This window comes from Arvicanthis niloticus, chromosome 8 (genome assembly GCF_011762505.2).
Source record: "Arvicanthis niloticus isolate mArvNil1 chromosome 8, mArvNil1.pat.X, whole genome shotgun sequence".
Classification (NCBI taxonomy): Eukaryota; Metazoa; Chordata; class Mammalia; order Rodentia; family Muridae; genus Arvicanthis; species Arvicanthis niloticus.
This window is the reverse complement of record NC_047665.1, coordinates 69,395,841-69,419,559: the sequence shown is the minus strand read 5'-3', so window position 1 is coordinate 69,419,559 and position 23,719 is coordinate 69,395,841. Positions and strand designations below refer to the sequence as shown.

Genomic DNA, 23,719 nt, shown 5'->3' with positions numbered 1-23,719 from the left:
GGTGCAGGAGGAGCTGAGAGTTCTACATCTTCATCTGGAGGCTGCTAGCAGAAAACTGGCTTCAAGGCAGCTAGGATGAGGATCTTAAAGCCCCCACCCACCCACCCACCCAGTGACACACCTACTTCAATAGGACCACACCTTCTAATTGTGCTATTCCCTGGGCTGAGCACATACAAACCATCACACATGGGCTTTTGATACCTCAAACCTTACCTCCAGTGACACCTCTTCCAACAAGGCCAGATCTCCTAATCCTTCTCAAACAGTTTCACCAACTGGGATCAAGTGTTCACATATATGAGCCTATTGTGGCCATTGTCATTCAAACCACTATACTAGAAAGGACTAGCCAACTACAGTACCTTCTCTGAAAGGTTTCTACTAACTTAGACAAAAAACACAAACAATAATAAATTATAAGAGACAGAAAACACACTAAGTGTATTTTAACATGCTATATCTAAAAAAGTTATACATGTCAATGAAAATAATATCCTATGTTAGTACTGGTCTGGTGCTTTAATGTGACATATTTCCTTTACTTTCTTAAATTATGTCAAGAACACAATCTCTAATTTATTATCAAAATTAAGGTAGACGGTAGGCATAAATTTTTTGAAACCTATTTTTGATAAAGGTTCAACCTCTCCTCTAGCCCACCACCCAGTAAAGGTAGTGAAAAAGAAAAGTTATTAGGATATGGGGGAAATGGACCTGTTCAGGAAGCTCAATCTTCTTTGGCAGTAGTTCAGTCTTGTAGCCAACACTAAATAAGACTCAGTCAGCAGCTGCAGACCAGTCTTCTAGGCAGGCAGATAACAGGCATGAACCAGCAACTATAGTCTGGTCCTTTTAGCAAGCAGACAGCTGTAGTTCAATCCTGAAGAAACTGTCAGGCTCACCAACCAGCCTGAAGTGAGGCCATGGAAGCCCCAAGCTGCCATAGAAACCTCACAAGCAGTTCTTGGGCAAGTTTCTCTTAATGGCGCCATTACCACAAGTTGAGCTCAACAAAGGTATGTAAGATGAACCAATACATGCCTGTCATTATCAAAGAATAGGATGGTGGAGCAAACCAAACCAATGCTCAGTACTCCTCTCCCACTGCCTGTGGGGTCATATTTATACTCCTTCATCACAGGTCCTTTCGTGTGTTTGCTATATCAAAACATCCTTTCACCTGTGTCTGCTTCAGGAAAACATTCTTTCACATATCTGTGCCAGCAAAACATCCTTTCACACATGTCTGCTTTGGGAAAATGTTCTTTCACGTGTCTACTTTAGCAAGACATCTTTTCACCTGTGTGTTCCAAAGAAACATCATTTGACACAACTAACTTTCCAAAGAAACTAGAAGTTTCCACTTCAGTAGAATTTTAAAATAACTTTCTAAAGATTACTTTATTATAATCATAAAAAATAATGGCACATTTCTTGTCATGACCTTTAAACTAATTTGACTTTTTATTCTGTAGAATCATCAGATTTATAACATAAAGTTATTAATAGCTCCCTGTTAACTATGGGGAGTCTTTTTTTTTAAGATTTATTTATTTTATGTATATGAGTACACTGTAGTTGTCTTCAGACATACCAGAAGAGGGTGTTGGATCCCATTACAGATGGTTGTGAGCCACCATGTGGTTACTGGGAATTGAACTTGGGACCTCTGGAAGAGCAGTCAGTGCTCTTAACCTCTGAGCCATCTCTCCAGCCCAACTACAGGGAGCTTATAATTCATACTTTCTGATCACATTCTCCTACACAGTTCTAATGTTTCATGTTTTGTGTTTTTATTCCTATAGCCAAAAGAACTGAACACAAAATGTGAGGTCACAGGACTTATTCACTTACAAAGAGGACATGGGTTACAGCTACAGTGAAGGCCGCAGAGCCTCACGGGTAATGCCTCACTTCCTTGCATTGCTTGTACTCAAGCCCCCGCCTCACTTCTGTGTCTAGTGCTTATAACTAATACATAGTCAGTCATACTTAGAAAATGATTGAGACTTTCCACATGGGATGCAAAAGCATAGAGCCTGCTCTCCAAGGAAAGACCAAATGGTCCAGAGGGAGAAAGCCTGGTAGCACAGATGAAGCAGGAACACCCACAGAAAAATGAAATTTCTATAATTCCTTGAAAAGGCATTAAAAGATAAACCTATCAAATGAAACAGATTTCTGCATAGTTAAGATATTTTGAGTCTGGTAAAATAAATGTATCATCAATTCCCCACGTTAGTTGTGATGCATTCCCTGTGTTGTGCGGGCAGCACTGCTGTCTGGCTCTAGAGCATTTTCACCACCCAAGAATCCCTTAAAATAAGCAGCCTTCCCTTCCTTCTTCCACCAGCCTTTGGCAGCCGCGAGCCTGCTTCTGTCTACACAGATTTGCATATTCTCTACATTCATATGCATTATACTGTACACTCTTTCATGTCTGGCACCGTTCATTATACATAATGATTTAAGAATCATCCATGTGGCATTTATCAGTGCTCAGGTCCTTTCTATGACAGAGTAACAGTACATTGTGTGGGATGGATGATGTTTTCTTACTGGTTGACCTGTTGATAGACTTGGTTTGCTCTCTCATCCCATGCTGTGAGTCACACTGCTCTGAACATTTGTACATGACTTTTGTGAGTGTCGTGTTTAGTTCTTCAGGCACTAGAATTGCTTATTGGTATCACAAACACAGGAGCTTGCCTCATACCTGCTGAATTACTACTCATGGTCTTCATGCCATTCTCCATTCCTTCTGGCAGTCACTGAGAGTTCCTGCTTCTTTACATCATCACCTTGTTTTCCTTAAGGATGTTTGTTATGGTCACCTGGTAAGTGTGCCATGACACCACTCCATGCCTCTGACTTGTACCTCTTACTGATGCTGCCAACACCTGGTAAGTGTGCCATGACACCACTCCATGCCTTTGACTTGTACCTCTTACTGATGCTGCCAAACTTCTCTTGTTTTTTGACCATTCGGAGATGTTCTTTTAGGGAAGTAGCTATTCAAGTTCTTTGCCCATTCTTCAGTTTTTATTTATCTTTGTATTATATAAGTAGGAATCTAGTCTTAAGGAAGTAAAAAGAATGTGCATACCTGCATTACAATAACTAAGAGGTGGTCTAAAACCCTACTTACAGACACCAGATATAGCTCATTAGGAACACAGAATAACACCAAAGTACTGTGTGTGTGTGTGTGTGTGTGTCTGTGTGTGTGTGTGTCTGTGTGTCTGTGGTGTGTCTGTGGTGTGTGTGTGTGTCTGTGTGTGTGTGTGTGTGTGTGTATGTAGACCAAAGGCCAACTTTGGGGGTCATCTTCAGGAAAGCCCTCTGCTCCCTTGAGACATTGTCTTTCTTTGGCCTAGATCATCACTTATGCTAGACTAGCTGGCCGGTGACCTCCAGAGGCCCTTATGTTTCTGCCTTGCATCCCAGTGCTGAGATTAGAAGCCTGTACCACTATGGCTGCCATTTTTACATGGATTTTGGGAACTGAACACAGGTACTAGTGTTTATGGGGTAAGCACTTTAAGGACTATTTCTTTAACCCCCCCCCCATCACACTAAGAGTTCTTTAGCAAGAGATAGAATGCTTGTCTACTTAGAAACGTGCTTAATCAAACTTTCAATTTAACGCAGGCTCTCCCTGTCAATTTAACACAGGCTTATTCTGTCTTATTCTCTTATTCTGTCATCTGCATTTGAGGTCTTCTGAAAGCAGCTATGTTCTCATGAGGGTGTTGTCCTCTTCCCTGAGGTAGATCTAGAACTTTGAAGTGTAAAGAAACACTGTGTGTATGTATCCCCTGAACTTTTTGCATGGTCCTCTTAAATTAACAGTAACAGAAAAATGTCTTTAAGCCCCAAAGCAAAATTCCCTAAAGATATTCTCATGTGCATATAGGGATCTAAGATTGTACTTGCATTCTGGGATTCTAATGCCTTCCAGTTTACAACTGTGCCAAAGCTATCAATTTGTAAAATCCAAGACAAAAAAAAAAGTTTTTTGAAAAAGTCTTACATTCTGCTCTGCCAATGAATACACAAGCTGAGGAAGAATGTCACCCTTCACAACTGCTTCTGCTAAGTCGTCGTTATAGTTGGCCAGCCTCCCCAGAGCCAAGGCAGCAGTCTGTTGAATGGTTGGGACCACGTCCAGAAGAAGAGGCCTCAGCAAAGACATTATACCTGAGTTAAAGGATGAGAAACAGAATTCAGGCAAATTTTACTTTAAAAGGCAAAACGTGATTCAGCACATATGTAGGCAGAAAATGGAGGCTTAAAAAATAAACAGAAAAAAATTAGTAAAACAAATAAATAAAACAATTGAGAGTTAGGCATAATGGTACACACCTGTAATGCCCCGCTTTCATGGGGCTGAGGCAGAGGAATCATGGGTTCAAATCTCTTGTGCTCTCTCTCTCTCTCTCTCTCTCTCTCTCTCTCACACACACACACACACACAGAGAGAGAGAGAGAGAGAGAGAGAGAGAGAGAGAGAGAGAGAGGGAGAGAGAGAGGAAGAGAGAGAGCATCCACTGAAAACTAATTAGTTATGTTTTAAAGATATCTGATGGTCAAGACACACAGAATCATGCAAGCTGCCAAAATTACAAATGCATGCAGAGGGGAAATTCAGCTCTGGAGCTGGATGAGAATTAACATCTTGCTCAGCAGGTAAACACCTATGACATCATCAGGAGGGATGCAGAGAAAGGTTAGTGTATCTGGGGCAAAGCCCAGCCCCCAGCCCCACCACCTTTGCCAGTCCTGTCTCTCAAGGACTGGTCCAGATCCTTTGTTTTATCTGGTTTTTCTACATTTTCTTACAGAAAAAATTTCAGGTTCTATTTCAAACTTGATAGAGAGCCACTGTGTGCCGGTCAGTGATCACACTCACAAGAGAAACAAGTAGATCTGTAGTGAGAATTTTGGTTTCTTTTAAAAAAATTGGAAATATGATGAGAATATGTTTTTGTTTTAATTCCAGGTGAGGGATATGAGGCTGCTTCAGATTGTCTACAGCAACTGACTATGATTTTTCTTGTGCTGTAGCATGATTTTGACAGCTGCAGATAGGTTCTATGATTATGTGACATTTTGAATTCTGAAGTTTTTTCAGAGGTTACATAAATGCTAGGGGGTGGGTGGGTTGTTGGTGGTTGGTTGGATACTTTTGGTTGCAGTTTGTTAAATAATTGGGGACAAAGGAGGAAGAAGAGGAGGAGGAGGAGGGAGATGGAGGAGGAGCTAGAGGAGGAGGAGGAGAAATAATTAGATACCCTCTTTGCAAAGATCAAACTTGCTCCAAGAAATTTGATGTCCCTAATCAGCAGGAATTAGTCAAATGACAATATCTTTCCCTTTGTCCTTTATCCATTTTTCTCTCCTACCTAGTGTTGGGATGTTGAACTGGTGGAAGAAAGGAGGTAGGGAAAAGTAGGAGAAAGAAAAACCCACAGTGTAGCAATAGCCAGCTAGATGGATCTTTAAACAAATCCTTGTTCTGATGAAACAATGTATCATTGGCTCTCTGGTAATATTTGTGCCAGGGTTGAATACACAGTGGCCATATGGCCATCATCACCATCACAGTAAGTCCATTTATATGGACTGGGAGTTTGATGCAAAAGCATTGCTCTAGGGGCTTTGTTCCATAGTAACTCACTTAACTCTCATGACAAACCTAAGAACTAGGCCCTCTCTTTATGTCTCTTTCACAAATAAAGGAATTGAAGCTGAGAAGGACTACATAAATTGTTCACAATTAAGAACTGATGGAATGAGATTAGAATTCAGACTAATTATCAACATCTCTGTTGATAATCAGTGAACAAATGTTAGTTGAGAACTGAAGCCAGGGAAAGGAACCTCGTAATAAATGCATTATGGTTATCTCACAGGATATTCAACTCCTTGTACTAGCCTTATCTTCCATGTGCTGCTTCTGCTTCCGAGTAACCACTTAAGTCTAACATTACAAGAAACAATGACAGCATTCAAACTGGAACAAAGTGCTTCTTGGCTTTCCAAGTGTTATTTAAGGTACATACCTATTAAACATCCTTACAACCATTCCTTTAAAATATCTCCTGGTAGAAACCAATGAGTCAGCAGATAAAAGAACTTGCCACCAACTACCTACCTAAGTTCCAACCCCAGGACCTACATGGCGAGAACTAACTACTACAAGTTATCCTCTGACTTCTACATGCAAGCTGTGGCACATGCACACCCACACACATGCACATGTGACACCAAAAAAGTAAATAAAGATATAATTTTAAAAGTTAGAAAGACATATATATATACACACACACACACACACACACACACACACACACACATATATTCTGGTGATAGACAAAAACAAATATTACCGAATATCCTTACATCACTCTATATTTAGAAACATTTGAAAGAGAAAAAAATAGCATTCATAATAACATGAGATCAGACCAGAAATAGCATAAGCTAGAAACAACTGTGTGTCAAGATGTATTTAATTATACAGCCTGTGAGTTTTCCTAGCTTCAGGTTTTATTTGGTTATTATTTCTGTGTTTAAATTGGCCAGATTGGACCATGTTCCATAAGACAGTTGCCTGGATGGAAGATGCTGCCTGCTCACATGTGGTTCAGGCCTGTGTTAACCAAGCCCTGATGTTCATGAATGCTGTTTATACTTTTCACTAGACTTCCTAAGAGAGATAACTTCAGAAGTCTCAGAACAAAATGTTTAAAGTACAGAATAAAGAATTACAATAATTACCAAATGTGCACACAGGTTATTTCTAGAAAGTTTCTGGATATTAAAAAAAATAGTTATTTCATTTTAACATTTCCTTACTTTTGTCCTTGTGCTGTGATAAAATACAAATAACAAACTTACCTTTCCATCCTTTGTAACTGTACACAAGTGTTGTCTGTTTACAATGGTGTTTAACCATCCCCAGCTAAGAACTACCTATCTTCTTTTTTTTAATTGGATATTTTATTTATTTATAATACAGATGCCATCCCCTTTCCCAGTTCCCCTCCCTAGAACCCCCTATCCTATACCCCTTCTTCCCTTATACTTTTATACCATTTTGATTACATGCATATATTAGGTCAGTTGTAGGTTGAGGGTCTAGCAATACAATAGATGCAAATAGACAAGGAACAAGCAATACAATAAACACAAATAGTCAAAGAAAAAGCAAGGCATTAAACCCAGTTATGTGAACACTCCCGTGATCACTGTTTCTAAAGGCTTATCAGGATGACCAAAGTATCTGAGCCTACTTCCCTATCCTAACTCAAGGTCATTTTCATATATGAAGCCTACTTCCTTGTTCTAGTCTAAAATTTAGATTCCTGTCTGAAATTATTTCTTTGTTCTAGCCTAATATTTAGATTCCTGCCTGAGATTACTTCTTTGTTGTAGCCTAAGATTTAGATTCCTACCTGAAATTACTTCTTTGTTCTAGCCTAATGTCAGATTCCTGCTTGAAGCCTACTTCCTTGTCCTTGGCCCATGTCATATTTCTGCCAAACAGCCCATTTCCTTGTCCTCGGCCCATGTAAGCTTCTTGCCAAGCAGCCCCAGAGACTCTCCACCTCTCCCCATTTTTTATTTTGTTAACAAGACTGAGCCTGTCTTAGGTCATTCTGACAAGAGTGCCTTCCTTACCTGCCATGGAATATGCATTATCAAAAGCAATGCACTTCTGTCTTAGGCTGATAAGGTTCTGTGGAGAATCTTACCCATTCTTGGCTTGCCAGCCTGTTAATTTAATAACTCTGTCTGGGGGTCCATTTTCAGTTTCAAGTCATATACTTTGGCTGCCAACATGTTGATGTTGTTAAAGACAAGCTTTAACATGATGGGTAGGAATAAAAGTATTCCCAGGATAAGAAGGGCTAGCCTGATCAAGTTATATATGTCATTCCTAAGGTTTGACCAAAATAGAAATACTGACCTCAGGTCATTGATAATTTTATCCGCATTATCTGCAGCATCAAAGGTCAACAGAGCAGCATTCTTTAATTTCATAATCTCACTATGCAAAGTTAACACACCCAGAGAGGTGTTAGGATTATGCCAAATATCTTACAGGTGTCTTTAAACTTCTAATTATAATGACAATCATTGTGAATTTCAAAAGTAACACTACTCCAATGATATTTGTCATGACACTTGGGATGGCTCCTAACTCTTGAACCCTGAACCTCCTTCAGATAATTTGAATGGGTTATAGAGCACCATCCATTGTTCCAGACACCTATATAAATCCTTTTGTATACTCAGTGCATTAGTAACATTTTTTGATAGATGGTTAACAAAAATAGTTGTCTTAACTCCTTGTGTCAATGCTATTGCAGAAGCAGTGGTGCTAGCAATGAATGGAATTAAAGCTGTTATACCAGCAATAATCAAGCCCGCTACCCTCTTGTTTCTGCTTAAAGCCTAACTCACTTCTTCCAGCACTTTCAAGCATTTTTCAGAGAATCAAGGTTTTCTAACACTCAGGGCAGTGAGATGAAAGCTGGTTGATAGACCCCTGTAACAGACATGCCAGGTTTCAACACACTAACACAATTGGAAATTACACAGTCAATGCGACTTACAATAAATATTGTAGAAGAGACAAAATCAATTTTAGCTTGACAATTAAAAGAGCCTTAAAACATACACTAACCCTGGTTTGAAATCCAGATCCTGTCCCAACTTTATCTCTTTCTATTGTAACATCATAGTGAGCTACAGCTAACTTCAAATATGTCTCTGACAAAGTCCAGATCCAGTTTTCCAAAAGTAGACTGTTATTTCCCATGTTGAATTGATTTCTAGAGCAGTACATGATTGAGTCCTAATAGCTGGTCACCTTTAAGAAGATTACAAGAGATATTATAATTTCTCTTTTCGATTCTCTATCCCAGAAGGTCTAAAAACTTGAGGCAAGGCAGCTTGCTCCATCTGGGATATAGTCAAGCAAAGGTGGGTCAGGAACATATGTCCACTACAGCTCCCCGGTCACCCTTGTCAGGGCACCCAGTAAGCTCACAGGTTGGCATCATTCTTTGTCTCAGCAACAGTATGTCTCACCAAGCTTTTTAAAGTTCCATGGGCCTCTTCCACAATACCTGGTCCTTGAGGATTATACAAAATTCCCGTAATAAATTGTTGACAAAAAGTCTCAACTGCTCGACTACAATTGCCAGATCCATTATCTGTTTTTTTTATTGGATATTTTTTATTTACCTTTCAATGTTACCTCCTCTCCCCGCCCCCCAAAAATATCTCCTTATCCCATTCTTCTCCTACTACTTCTGTGAGGGTATGCTCCCACCATCTACACACTCCCTCCTCCCTGCTCTCAAATTCCCCAACACTAGGGAATCCAAACTTTCAGGGACCAAGGCCCTACTCTTCCACTGATGCCTGACAAGGCCATCCTCAACTACCTATACAGGTGGAGCCATGAGTCCCTCCCTTCATGAAGAACTACCTATCTTCAACAGCAGCTACACCACACAGGGCCCAGTATCTCTACAACCGAGTAGTACTATCCTCATGGTGTGCATAGTGCAGCAGCAGCAGCACTGTGGCTGGTCTGCATTTCCCCAGCTAAGAATGTTGAGCATCTTCTCATGTGCTTACTGGTCTACATCTTTACTGGAGAAATGTATCTGAGGGTTTAGCCCATCTCTTCCTTTGGGTTGACTTGTATCAAGTATCGGTTGTCATACTTATAATAAATATAACAATTTTATTAAAAGCAGTCAAAACATACATAGTAAAGTATCACAGGGAATGCACCTTTGAGACTTTGAGAATGCACCTTTGTGATTTTGTTATTCTGTTTTCAGATGATTGATATTTTTTCTTTTCTTTTTGATATATTTATGTGAAGGCAGCAGCTTATCTTTTGAAATATATCATTGAGTAAAGTCAATACTGGGTTTTCATATTTAAAATTAAACCACAAGAACTCTGAACTGTTAAGACTGTAAAAACAAAAATAGCCATGAATTGTGGTGCACATTCTTCATCTTGGCAGTAGGGAGGCAGAGTATCTGTAAGTTTATAACCAGCTTGCTTTCTATAACAACTCCAACCAGGGCAACATAGTGAGAACCTATCTTTGAAATAAATAAATTAAATTAAATTAAAAAGCTTAAAGTGAATTATTATTTTATAGTATTTAATTAAATTATAAATGTTTATTAGTAATGACTTATTAGTTACAATTAACCAACTACAAGTTTCCCAATTTGGGAAATTTTACTTTTTATATCACCAGTTCACATAGTCAGAGAAATTTTTTCCTTTTATGTTTTCTTTATTTTTCAAATACATCTGACTCATAAACTATTAAGACTAGGCTGGAGAGAGAGCTTAAAAGTTAAGAGCATTTGTTGTTTTCCCAGAAGGCCTACATTCAATTCCTCAGGCAAACACCAGGCAGCTTACACTTATAACTTCACTAACTCACTTTCAGGAGACCCTCTTCTAGCTTCTTCAGGTACCTGCACATGCACACACGCACACACACACACACACACACACATACACATCTTTTTGAAAATGCAAAGACAATAGATGACTGGTAATTCTTTTTCTTCTGTCCCAAATCAGAGTTAACTGATTTTTCCCTGTATTTCTGCCATATCACAAGCATCATACATTCCTTACTTTAGACAGTAACACAATGCAAATTTTAAAAACGTTTTTAAAATATATAAAATTACAGAAAATAGAGGTCTGTTTGAAATATTTTCATTTGAATAACTTCATTAAATAAGTGACTTTGAGAAAGTTAAATTTTTTTAGGGAAGAAAACAAATTTTCAAATAGTTCCCCAAATATCTATCTCCTAAATTAGAGCTTATATTTTATATGTAGCCGTCATCAGGCAGTTCTCTTTGCCTAGGGATGTGTTCTTACAGCTTCACTATTCCAATGATCAATGATCAAGTTGTACCTCAGTGGTAGAACAACTGTGCTGGCTTCCTTTATGTCAACTAGACACAAGCTAGAGTTATCTGAAAGGAGGGAACCTTAACTGAAAAAAAAAAAAAAAGCCTCTATAAGATTTGGCTCTCAGTCATTTTTTAAATTAGTGATTGACAGGGAGGGCCCAGACTGTTGTAGGTGGTGCCATCTCTGGGCTGGTGGTCTGGGTTCTGTAAAAAATTTAGGCTGGACAGGCCTTGGGGAACAAACCATAAGAGAGCCATAAGGCAGCACCCCTCCATGGCCTCTGCCTCAGCTCCTGCCTCCAGGTTTCTGCCCTGTTGGAGTTCCTGCCAGCTTCCAATGCAAAAGTGTGGCCAAATAAACCCTTTCCTTCCCAACTTGCATTTGGTCATGGTGTTTCATTGCAGTAACAGGAACCCTAACTAGGATGCATGCCTACTGTACATATAACCCTAGGCTTACTCCACAGAACCATACGATGGATAGATGATAGAAGACAGGAGATAATAGGTAGATTTGTTGTAAAAACATACAGATGTGAGGAGGATGATATTAAAAATAAACACTCACTAAAGGAAGAAGGAAAGTGACAGAGACAGAGAGAAAAGAAGCGGAAAAGTAAGAGAAGAAAAAAAAAAAACCACAGCAGCTTTCTTTTTACCTGACTGATTGTTTAGGAGTCCATAGATCACAATGAGTGCATGAAAACTAAGAGCCCACTGTGGGGAACTGCCAAGGAGTACCACAGCCTCTGGACTGCCAGTGAGGAATTCCCATTATTCTGCCATTAGCATTGATACAGCTATCTTCTATAACCATTACATTAAATAAACGATCCCCTAATTTTCCTAGTGCATCTATCTCACCCTTGAGTTGATCAACACCACTACCATCTGTCCATGAGGTCTCACGTGAGATCATACATTTTACCTCAGAGCCAAGCATACAGCTCAGTGATGGCATGAGCTATGCAGACCTAGCAAGGATTCAATCCCTAGCACTGCATGAAAAAGCTACGTCCAATTGAGTTGTATTATACTGTAGGCAAAGTTGTTAGGACATAATTACATGAGGAAACATTAAATGGGCTTTTACATAGTTTTCAGATAAAGATGTAAGTTCTGTGGGTCTAAACTTCTTTGCAGCTAAGATCTCCTTTCTAAGCTTCACTCTATTTCCAAGCTGCTCGTCACCTCAGACACTTCTCCCTCCATGTTCTTCCAGAGGAAGAAGCCAGTCCTTCTGCTTTGGAATAGTCTTTATTTCTGAATGGTGCTGGTGTGTCCAAGAGACAAGATTTCTTGGAGTTATCTCCCAACCTGTCTTTGTTTTTACCTGACCCTGCCCTCCATTCTAAGTCACTCCATCCTGCAGACGTCACCCATTTGCCAGCTCTTATCCACATGACAGGCACCAGCTCTTTGTGGTGCTGTTTAAACCATTCCAAACTATTTTCCACACTAACCCCAAAATCATGTTCCCAAACACAACAGTGGCCCCGTCATTCCTCTGGCTGCAAACTTGTGATGGCTTTGCATTTCTTGCAGGAGAAACCCAAACTTCACAAGTAAGCCTGCTTTTCTCTCCAGCTTCAACCGACTCTCCTCCCCTTGCCCTGGTTCCCAAGCTCCAGCCAGACCTCAAGGCTGGCATTTTCTGCCACCTCTTCACTGTCTCAAGTTCCTGTCTTTACACATAATGTTTTCTCTGCCTAAAAGCAGTTGCATCCAGCTACCTTCTAGAAATTCAACAGAGGTAATATCTACACCAAGATGCATCCCTTGTATAGCACCTCTCCTATCCAAATCTTGATTTAGGTGTCTTTCAAATAAATAGTAATATGTAAATATATAACAGTTATATACATATATAAAACATACATATTATATATTACATATGTGTAATATATACTACATATTATACCTGTTATAAGTGTGTAATATATATTATATATATAAACTACATACATTAGCAAATAAGCCACGGAAGGGCAGGAACTGCTCCTTTTAATGTTTGCGTGATCAGCACATATGTTCCACGTCCATCTGGCACATGTGCGTGCCACAAATGTTCACAGATGGCAAATGAACCAACCATGCAAATTAATTTCATTTCAAGTAAACTTTAGTTAAAAACAAAATAAAAAATACTTTTGTGATAGTTACTTTCATGTTATACATACAAGGTCAAGTATAGTAATAATGCAATTACAAATTCATAAAACTTCAAGGAACTCATATGGCCATTTAAACTGTTTCCTCCCTTAAATTTACACCATGCAGACACAATTCCATGTAATTCAAAAGTCACGTGGACAGCTGAACTCTTGATTTTTATGTCCTCTACTGGTGTGTTGATTTTTTATTTTGCAATATGTATAATTATTAAACTTCAGGTAATTAATATATCTAGGGGGAAGTCAGAATGTTAACTAATGAGGGCTGTACCAAAAAAACTAGCTGCTGCTTCAGGTTTCATGGGTAAGCTCTGCAGAAAAAGATATTTGTAGGCAGAGGCAGGCGGATTTCTGAGTTCGAGGCCAGCCTGGTCTACAGAGTGAGTTCCAGGACAGCCCGGGCTATACAGAGAAACCCTGTCTCGAAAAACAAAACAAAACAACAAAAAAAAGATATTTGTAAGGCAATTCGCTAGAAAATTGTCTGAGGCTTATATGGTTCAATGGTAGAGTACATGGCTAGCATACATAAGACTGAATTCAATGTCCAGCAAAACACACATGCATGGACACACACACACACAAACACACACAATCTTCATATAGTTAATTCCTTATTGTACATAATCATTCTAAAATATTTAGACAGTTTACTCTATGGCATGCATATTAGAGAAAGTTCACCATAAAAGTTGTGTATAAATGGTACCCGACATGCCTAGCATGTTAGAGGCCCTGGATTCAAACCACAGGACACACAAAAGTGATATGTGTAAAGTGGTAACATTCAATAGCTACGTATAAGAGGAGAGAGCTGATAACTGTATCAGAAATATAAGATTATTATTGAAGTTGATGACTGAGTACAAGTTTCCTGGCACCAAAAGAAGAGGGAGAATATTTTACAGGACAATAAAAAGGAGCAATTTTCTACCAGAAATATCTTATATAGTAGCTAACTTGACATATAATAAATAATTAACAAGTAACTGTGGAATAAATAAGTATATTATTTAATACATTCTTTGGGCAAGAGGCCAATGTCTTTATTGACATCTATTTCATTTAAAATTAGACTTCAGGGTTTTCTTTAATGCATGTTATAAGCTTGTGTGGTGTGCACACCTGCAATCCCAGCACCCATGAGGCTGAGGCTGGAGCAGAACAGTCTGGATGACTGGTAGCAAGATGCATTGCTGTTAAACTAAGTCTATAATACTAAGTATATATTTAAATTTTTTCTATGAAAAAACAAAGTAGTCTACTGCACACTTTGACACTGACTGATGTGACAGACACAAAGTTAGAATGTTTAGAAAACTAAGCAGAGATTATTCTCTCTAGATATGCACAAATATCACTTATTGTCAGCTGGACTTCTGAAAGAACCCAAACAAGCCATCAAGGGGCTGGAGAGATGGCTCAGCAGTTAAGAGTCCCTGTTGCTCATAACCATCCAATCACCTGTAACTCCATTTTCAGGGCATTGTCCATGGGTACCAGCCCTACACATAGTGCACATACATACATACATACATACATACATACATACATGCATACATACATACATACATGCATACATACATACATACATACATGCATACATACATGCAGGCAAAATAATCATACACACAAAATAAAATAAATCTTTAAAAATTAATATTGAATGATCATTATGGCAGGAATCATAAGGCAAATGGCAAAGCCAACATTCCTCTTTGGAAACTAACATAGCTTAGCTTGTATCTTCACAGACCAGCCCATTGGCTCTTAGACAAGGCCAACATTCTTCCTAAAAATGTAGCCATGCGTTTCTCCTAGGACCAACACAACTGTTCAGCAGAAATCCCAGTTTTGCTCTGCTAAAATTAACTTACACAAAGTATGATCTAAGCCAAAAACAAAGAATAAAGTGCTCGTTGTGGACTTAAAAACAAACCAACAAATAGCAAATACCACCTCTTGTTCCCCCTACTTCTCCCAAGCAGTAAATTTGATCAGCTGACTGTCATGGGCTTGAAACTGGTCTCTGTGGACCTGCCTTGATCCAGGCAGATTATCAGTTCAATTCTTTGAACTACTTTATTGGCTCTCAGTTCCTATGGGATCCAGGACTTTTCTCTGTACACTTGTAAAGAGCTTCCGGTTTGATAAGACTGTCTTTTTTGAGACAGAGAAGCCTAAAGCTCCCTATGAGGCCAGCTTAAATTTACAATCAGCCCCCACCTCCAGGGGTTTATCTGTAAAGGTTTTCCAAGGCTGACTTCATTCAAATTCCCAGGTGGTTCCCAAGGAGATCCCATGGGCCGACCACCTTCACTATTATCTGATAACTATCAGTAGTACCTAAAGACAGAGACCTTCGTTAAACAGTTAGTGTCAACGTTTTTAGTAATTCTCATTTTAAAAATTCCTTTCACATACAGTGATTAAAGATTCTTAGCACGGGAATTATGCTTTGCTCATTATGCCTACGTGGAAAATGTTTTCTTATTATCCTAGATCTATGGTGCATGTTTAATTAAAGAATATGTTGGGGGATGTGGAACAAAACAAAATCTTGCCAGATACATAGGCCATGTATCAAAGTCAAGAGTAAAGTGCACTTACACCTTACTGTCAAAAGAAAACCACTCACCTAATTAAAGCTTGGTTGTAATATAAATTCCAACACATTCAAAAGCATGTTTAGACCCATGGTGATTATTTTTTAAAGAATATAACATTAGAATGGTTAATCTTATTGACTAGTAAGGAAGACAAGGTTTCAGGATAAAACTTGTAGGTTGTTTTGAACTAAGGAATATATATACAGTAATATTTATGATTTTAAATTATAAGAATTAGGAGATCTAGATAAACTCAAATATGTTAAAAATGTGCTTCTCCAGAAAAGAAAAAAAAATCTTAATGTGCCATTAAAATGATAGTCAAAAGTGGATAATTTTGAAAGACTACTATATCCTCCTTGATTCGTTTCTTCACAAGCTACACATACAGGCCTGAGCCACAAGCCTCCTATACTTTGACCACTTAGCCAGCTAGTTTATGTTAAATTCCCCATACACTCAGACCGTTATCTCCTGTCCATATTCCCAACTTCTTGATAGAACTGTGGCAGAAGGGCAAAAGAGTTCAAGGACAACCTGGGCACCAAAGCTAAAACCTTGTCTTCAAAATAAAAACAAAACAAAAGACAAACTGACAATGTATTCTACTGTGTACTCTGATGGAAAGAGGCAACCCATCATTAAAATTCTCAAAGATACTCTATCTTCAGTATTGTGTATATTTATTGCAATGTTTCAGTATTTTTTTCTAAGTATTTTTATTTTAAAAATATTTCTTTGTCTACATATGTGTTGTCTAAGCAGTAAATCCTTGTGAATATCAAGCACATTGAGTAAGACTGAGAAAAAATAAATTTAAAGGTAACTGTGTCTTTAAAAGGTAAAATGCCCTAATAAACAAAAATGTTTGTAGGTAGAATAAAGGAAATCAATATACATGAAACAGTTACAGGACAAAATAAGTTCTGAAATGACAACATTTTAAAAATAGATACTAGTTCAGGGGTTTCTCAGGGTTAGAGACAGCAGCTGGAAGTAATCATGATTTAGAAGCACAATACAAGGCAGCCATGGTGGCTCAGTGTGCTGATGCTTGATGGCTGGGTTCAGTATCCCAGACCCATGAGGTGCAAGGAGAGAGCTGACCTCCTAAGTTGTCTTCTAGCAACCAAGGCAACATGGCATGTGCATTCACACTAATTTAAAATTTAAAAGAAAAATACAAGAGATCTTTGTCATACAGTATCCTAACCATGGCAGAGGTTTTAAAGACAAGTTTATAGACTGAAACAAAACTGAAAAGTTGGAAATCAAGATCAAGGAGTTTCTGTCTCAGTATCCTCCCTGTAACCTGTACTAAAGTTTTGAAAGATGGCACTGGAGGGGGTTAAACCTACAATTATCTCACAGATACTTAAATACTGAAAACATACTTTATTATAAATGGCTCCCCAACACAGCCAGAGATAACACCCAAAGAATAAACAGTAAAATTCAGTGAGGAAACAAAGAATCTGATCAAGAGAAGGTGTTTCCTCAAAGAAACCCAGAGTAAATGCTGTCTAAATGCTGTGACCATGGCAATGTGGTCTTAATTTATTTTTAATGATGTGTTCATTTAAACTAATTTTAAAGAGCTCATCCTGTAAACTGAGGTTTTCTTAAGACCTGGTAAGTGGTATCAAGCTTACAGTTCAGTCAGAGGCACTAGTGGAAAGTTGTCTTCTGGGCGATGCTAGTGCCCTCTTGAACTCTTGCAGCTGTGGTTACTGGCAGGAACTCTCCAAACTCTCTCTCTCTCTCTCTCTCTCTCTCTCTCTCTCTCTCTCTCTCTCTCTCTCTCTCTCTCTCTCTCTCTCTCTCTCTCATCTTCACCCCTTACGTCATGGGGTGGCTACAGATAAAGACATCTAGAGGAGAGGCTTATAAAGTCCGAACCCTCTCCAGGATGTCTGAGTGGTTAAGGTAACTGATGGAGAAACGTGTTTTCAGTGGTGTAGCCACTGGTAGATTGGTTCCTGTTAATAATGCTAAGTAAACTCACTGGTTCTCCAAGCTAGATTTGGATGGAATCCTTCAGTGTTCTGTGTTTGGTGCCCCTTCAGGGATGAATAAGTGTTCTTTCTTCAGAAACACACACACACACACACACACACACACACACACACACACACCAGTGGTGGTGGAACAAAGATGGATTTCACTTCACCGACTATGAACTCTCCTCGCTTCCCTCCTTCCTTTCAAACTAAAGGGTGGGGAAAAGATACTAGGTCCGTATTGCCTACTTCGAATCTCCTGGAAAAGATTCAAGCATACTATTCTTCCATCAGTGCCAAGAGAACGAAAGCAGCCTGGAATTTCTTTGTTTCTAGGAAGTGAATGTGATCAAAGAGTGTGACAAGAGAGGGCATCGGTCTGGTTAGGGTAGATTCCCATCCAGGAAAATGACTTCCAGGCAGTTCATATGACTGGCTGATTGCAACGAAGATAGAAATGATACCAGGCCTCCTACACTGACTCACCCACAAGATCCCGCGAAGGAGAGGGAGTCCGGAGGAACTTGGCACCACTTTAGCCCACTTCCTCGGCTCCCCAAAAGTTGAGCTAGTAAGGGAGCGTGGAGGCGAATGGACAGCTGGGGTAGGAGGAGGACCCGGAACCAGGCGAGGCTGGGGCACTGAGTGGTGTGAGGATGAAGTGTGGGGTGAAGGATGAGGCCAGGGCGATGAAGGAGGAAGATGGGTGAGGGGTGAGTTGTGAGACCATGGCCCCGTGCGTTGTGACGGCTCACCTGCATTCTGCAGTGTCTCAATGTTCTGAGGTCTGGTCGCCTGCTCGGCCACCATCTGCACGAACCGGGTCCGGGCATTCTGGTACAGCTCGAACACTGTGGAGAGAAGCGAAGTGGAGTAGCTGGCCCTCGGTGCCAGCCCGTCGGGGCGCCTTCCCAAGGCTCCTACCTTGCAGCACCTGCCGCTGGCTCATGGTGCCGCAGCGCGCGTCGGGTCCGCACGCTGCGACCCCTCGACGTCCCTCGGGACTGCTCTGTGTACCCACACTCCCCGGCAACCGGCAACCGGCCGGAACTGGGACGCAACAGTAGGTCCCCGGCGTGACGTCACAATGGTAGATGGAGTGGCGGAGGGACAATCTAATGACCCGGGACTCAGTGTTGCTCGTGGCACTTTGTCGGTTGTCACTTCCCTGCTGGCCGTACACCGGGCGCAGGAATCTCCCGAGAGGACTTGGTCTGAGGGCTGCAAGTGCAGACTAGGGGCTGGACGGAAGGAGGGTGCTCGGATACCAGACGTCGGTCCGTTAGACGCGCTAGCTTGGCATGTCATCGGATCAAAGCAGCACTGGCAACACAACATCAAGTCAGTCCGTGTTGCTCTTAATGCCTCTCTTCCTTACTTGGCATTTCTGATTTCCGAATTCCTGAAGAGCCACAGCAATTGTGTCCACACACTGAATTACAATATATTAACAGCAATTGAAGACACCTAGAGAGTCCGTGGAAAAGCAGAAAAGAAAATAATGTGATAAATATCCATCTTGCAGGTTTTCCTAATTACCAAGTTTGCTGTCTCCGTATTTCAATATGACTGTTTAAAAAACAATTTCTCTTAAATTCGGGCCTTATTTTGTTGCCCAGTGACATTTCCAAAAGAGCCTTCGCCTGGAAAGACCAGCTAACATAAAGTGAACTCCACGACTTTTTCTTTTTCACCAGATTTAAGCACTACATTTCACCATTAGTTCTAGCTTCTCTCTGAAACTTCTGTACCAAATGTTTCAGTGACAGGTGTCAATTTTAAATATTTCTCTCTCTGAAACTACCATTTCACCAAGTGTCAAATGGGCAACTATCCACAGCTGCTGCCTAATAGTGGCAGACCGGAAATCTTTGCTGTCACCTGGAGGGAGCACACACATCTCTGGTTTTCATACTAGGAATCTTCTACTTTAGTCACTTTAAAAGTCTCATCCTGATAGGAGCTCTCTGAAGAATCTTTGGTATTCTCTGGAGTCCCAAAAGGCTGGGACATAGACTGCCCACACGGGTATATAGAGTGTCCATTAGCTTCTTTCAAAATGCTTCTTTGGTTTACATAGTTACATGAATGTTCCAAGACCACATATAAACCTTTAGACTAATGGTTAAATGAAGAACTACTCAAGGGAATACTATACTAGTCCTCTGCTTCACACACCAGGACAGCCTTTGGCTTTTGCAGTTCAGCAGCCAGTGACACAACCTTTTACTTAACTCTGGAAGTTTCACAGTTGCCTTCTACATTTTTCCCAACAGGGCCTTTAAAGCAGAAGTATCTGTCCCCAGGTAGAGGGAAACCCCTAGTGAATTACTAAAATTGCTAATGGAGTGTACTCAATTTATTTTCGGTTCCCTGCAGCATTTTGAAGAAGAAGAAGAAGAAAAAAAAAAAAAAAAAAAACCCCTCACAACTTAAAGGTCCTGTTGCTTAGTTTCAGTCTTCAGACAATTCAAACTCCCAAATTGCTATACCATCCATTTTTAGTAGGTGCTTTGCTCTTTATTTTCTATTTCTATATTTTATTTATTTTCTACTTTAAAATTGTTAGGAACTCAATAACCTCCGTATGGGATGCTACATGGTTTTAAAAGTCAAGTAGAAAGAATATTTAAATTTAAAACTCTAAAGTCTGTATGTCACAAACAATACCCATTAGTAGAAATCATTATCCTGATGAAATGCATTACAGGATGCCTATTTCAGATCTGAAGAAGCTGGATGGAGTAAAGAAGTTATATCTTTGTTTTTATCAGTATTTTCCCCCAAAGTCCTTTAAAGTTCAATGAAGAAATGTAAGATAATGATCATATTGTACCCATAAGTGGTAATTTAAATATAAAATATAGTGAAGAGGTTACTGTAACTGAAAAGAAGCCATTCTATATTTCCTGACCCATTCAATATACTAACTCTAAGACAAAATGCTTCTTTGTTTTACATAGTTACATTAATGTTCCAAGACCACATATAAACCTTTAGACTAATGGTTAAATGAAGAACTACTCAAGGGAATACTTAAGATTATTGTTCTTAAAGCACCAGTGGAATTTACAGGTGTATCATGAACTTGCCAAATAAAACTATGCATTTGACTGGTAGTGAAATATTAACTTGAAAAATTGTTTCAATGAAAAGTTTGGCAGTCTTTGCCTCCTTTTGGGAAAGGCTAGTAATACAATTTCAAAATTATTCCCTGATTATTTATGAAAATGACACTGAAAACCCCAAAGTATAAAACCAGTTTTTAAATCTTGTTCCGCTTCTCTTCACAAATCTCCTCTGAGAATCCAGAAAATTCTATTGTGGGACTCTATGTTACTCATGCATAAAAGATCCTTTGGTTGTTTTAACATGTCTATTTCCAGTTCCTAGCTGAATTTTACAAGGCAAAGTTCTTTATTTCAGAAACCTGTTGAGGTACTTGAAATGTGCAGACATTCTCCTTTTAAGCTGGACACATAACAATATCCCTGCGTTTCAGACACTTTGCTCTTGGGAGAATGTGCCTGTCTTCCAGAGCATGGAGGAGGAAAATAATTCATTCTCCATGTAATTCAGTCTGTATTAATTCAACATGAGAATGCCTACTATTGATTTCAGGTCTATAGTGATTCCAAATATTGTGTTTGGGGAGCAAAGATGAGAGGGTTTGGGTAAATTAGGGAATCAAACTATTGAGACAGTTTAAAACTAGAAAAAAACTTATTAACAGAACGTTATCTGCTTTATATAGATATGAAATCTTTTCAACTCAAACATGTTAGTATTTTTCAAAGGCATTCCATTGGTAACTGTCATTTGCCAACATCAAGTGTAAAATCACTGAAGTAGCTGCACATTTCCTCACTCCAGTTGACAGAAGTACTGTGTGCTCCACAGCAGCCAAATTGGTGCTCAGGGGCTCAGATGTGATCATGAAGAAAGTAAACATAGGGCTATCTGAATTATGGTACAGTCCTTGTTTAAAGTATGCAGTTAGGTGTGAGCAGACCACTCAGTTGTGTTGCCCCCAGAGCAAAGAAGATGTAGAACTTCCCTTAGTTCCCTTAGAAAAGGCTGGCTTTTCTAAGTATATGTTGTACTTGTATTTTATTCGTATTTGACTCTGCTTCTCAAATATTTTACAGTCGACCTTGTATGTCTTAAGGGTCTAGTAGTGCTTTTCAGGCCAGTACAAAGTTAAGGTGACCAGGACTAGTCCGACAGATCTAGATCCACCTACACAGGGCTTCCCCCGAAGTGTCTGAGTGGATGCAAAGCTTCAAGGCGTCTGGTTCCCTCCCAAGGAAAACTATGATCAGAGTGATGATTTCATTGCCCCCACCCCACGCCTCTAAAAGACCAAGGAGCACAGTGGTGATTACTAAAAAAATCTACGTTTAAATGTAGGAGTCAACCAGTGTAATATGTCTCATGCTGTAACATGCAGAGCAAAACAAATTATTGCTGCGCAGTAGATGCATGTAAGCATCCTACTTACATGAGCTTTCTTAATTAAAAGTTGCTCCAAAGCCAGCATGGCTAGAAAGAAAACTTTGTGGATGCTCTACATTTAAAATTACCTGCCACCATCTCAAGAGCCCTCTATGTCTCCCAAATTTTATTGTTAGACTTTTCTTAGAGATCATGTGGGAATTTGCACTCCGGAGTTTAAAATCCGCTCCTTATCATTGTTGTACAAAACACAAGAGACAACCCTGGAAGGTGCTTCTTTGCAGACTACCCCGGCGTGTACGGAGGGAGGGCATGCACTGCTCAGGTGCAGGTCCCCCAGAACAGGCGGTGCGGTCTAGACCCAAGGTGGGTGGGGGTGCCGGTAGATCACCCAGTGTCACCGGTGTGCTAGGGTCTCCGAAGAGAGGGGTGCGCCCGAGGCTCGTGACCAGCATCAACACGCCCCGCTGAGCTTAAGGGCAAGGCCCCGGCCTCCTTTGCGTTCTCACTCGCCCAAAGTTTCTCAAGCTCCCAGGAGCATCCTCGGAACCTCAGGCCCAGAAGAGAACAGCGAGGTGGGGACATGGGAGCAGAGTGGGAAGAACAACCCACGAAGTCACGGGGACGCGCGGGCCGCAGGGAGGGGAGCGCGCGGGGCCCCGGGAAGGGAGGGAGCGCGCGGGCGGAGTGCGGAAGCGGCTGGCCGCGCACCGGGCCTGGCCCGGCGGCCTCCGGTCTCGGTTCTGTCCTCCGGCCGCACTCCGGCCTTGGAGCCTGCGAGGCTGACCGAAGAGAGGCCTTCCGCTTGGGTTCTGCAGCCAGGCCTCCCCCGCAGGCCGCAAGGGGTCTCGGCATGAGTCGCCCCCCCCCTCCCCGGCGGTGCGCCTGGGAAAAGCGCGGTCACGACGCGAGCGAGGCCTCCGCCGACCCGGCCCGGAACCGAGCGGCCAGGCCGCAGCCTGGGTGCAACCAAGAAACGCCCCGCGGCGGCTAAGCTGGGCCTGCCGGGCCGGTCTCCTCCAGGGACGCTCCCAAGCCGCGGACAGGGTGGCGAAGTGCTCCAGGTCCCTTTGCAAGGACTGTGCGAGAACCCTGCGAGGTCCCCAGCAGCCAGCCCAGTTCACCACAGGCGTACACCGGGTCCCAGAGGCAGGGACAGGACACAGTAGCTTATTTAGGAGGGGAAAGGAGGAGGAGAAGGGTGACGGAGCAGTTGCACCTCAATGCGCATGTGCAAGGTTCCAATTTTTTTTTTTTTTTTTAACTTTTGCGGTTCTTTCTCTGTGACTAGTCTCAAGCCAAAACGTCCTGTACACTGATTGTTTCAGAAACAGATTGGTTGTGTGAGCTGACTCCTGAAAGTCACTGCAAACGTACAGAAAAGGTTTGCTAGGTTTCTGAAACCTTTGAAGTAAAAATAGCGTCTCTTGTTTATCAGTTCTGCAGGTCCGTTCCTCTAAACAGAAATGGTCAGACAGTGAGCTCCGCTGAAATGTAGA

The 23,719-nt window shown here is 40.7% G+C and overlaps 1 protein-coding gene across 2 annotated transcripts in view; it reads right to left on the bottom strand.

Moving 5' to 3' along the window:
* The window catches only part of Spag6 (sperm associated antigen 6), a 59,241-nt gene extending 35,823 nt beyond the window's left edge, over positions 1-23,418 (bottom strand). The window contains exons 1-4 of one of the 2 annotated variants that reach the window (XM_076939566.1): positions 22,349-23,418; positions 18,690-19,232; positions 18,521-18,616; positions 4,037-4,203 (exon numbers count right to left, since the gene is read on the bottom strand). In XM_076939566.1, coding sequence (XP_076795681.1) covers positions 4,037-4,203; positions 18,521-18,616; positions 18,690-18,714 — 288 coding nt within the window. In that variant the 5' untranslated portion in view covers positions 18,715-19,232; positions 22,349-23,418. Of the gene's footprint in view, positions 1-4,036; positions 4,204-18,520; positions 18,617-18,689 lie in introns of both variants that reach the window. The other variant, XM_034510489.2, reaches the window with a different exon arrangement.
* Positions 23,419-23,719: the final 301 nt, after the last annotated feature.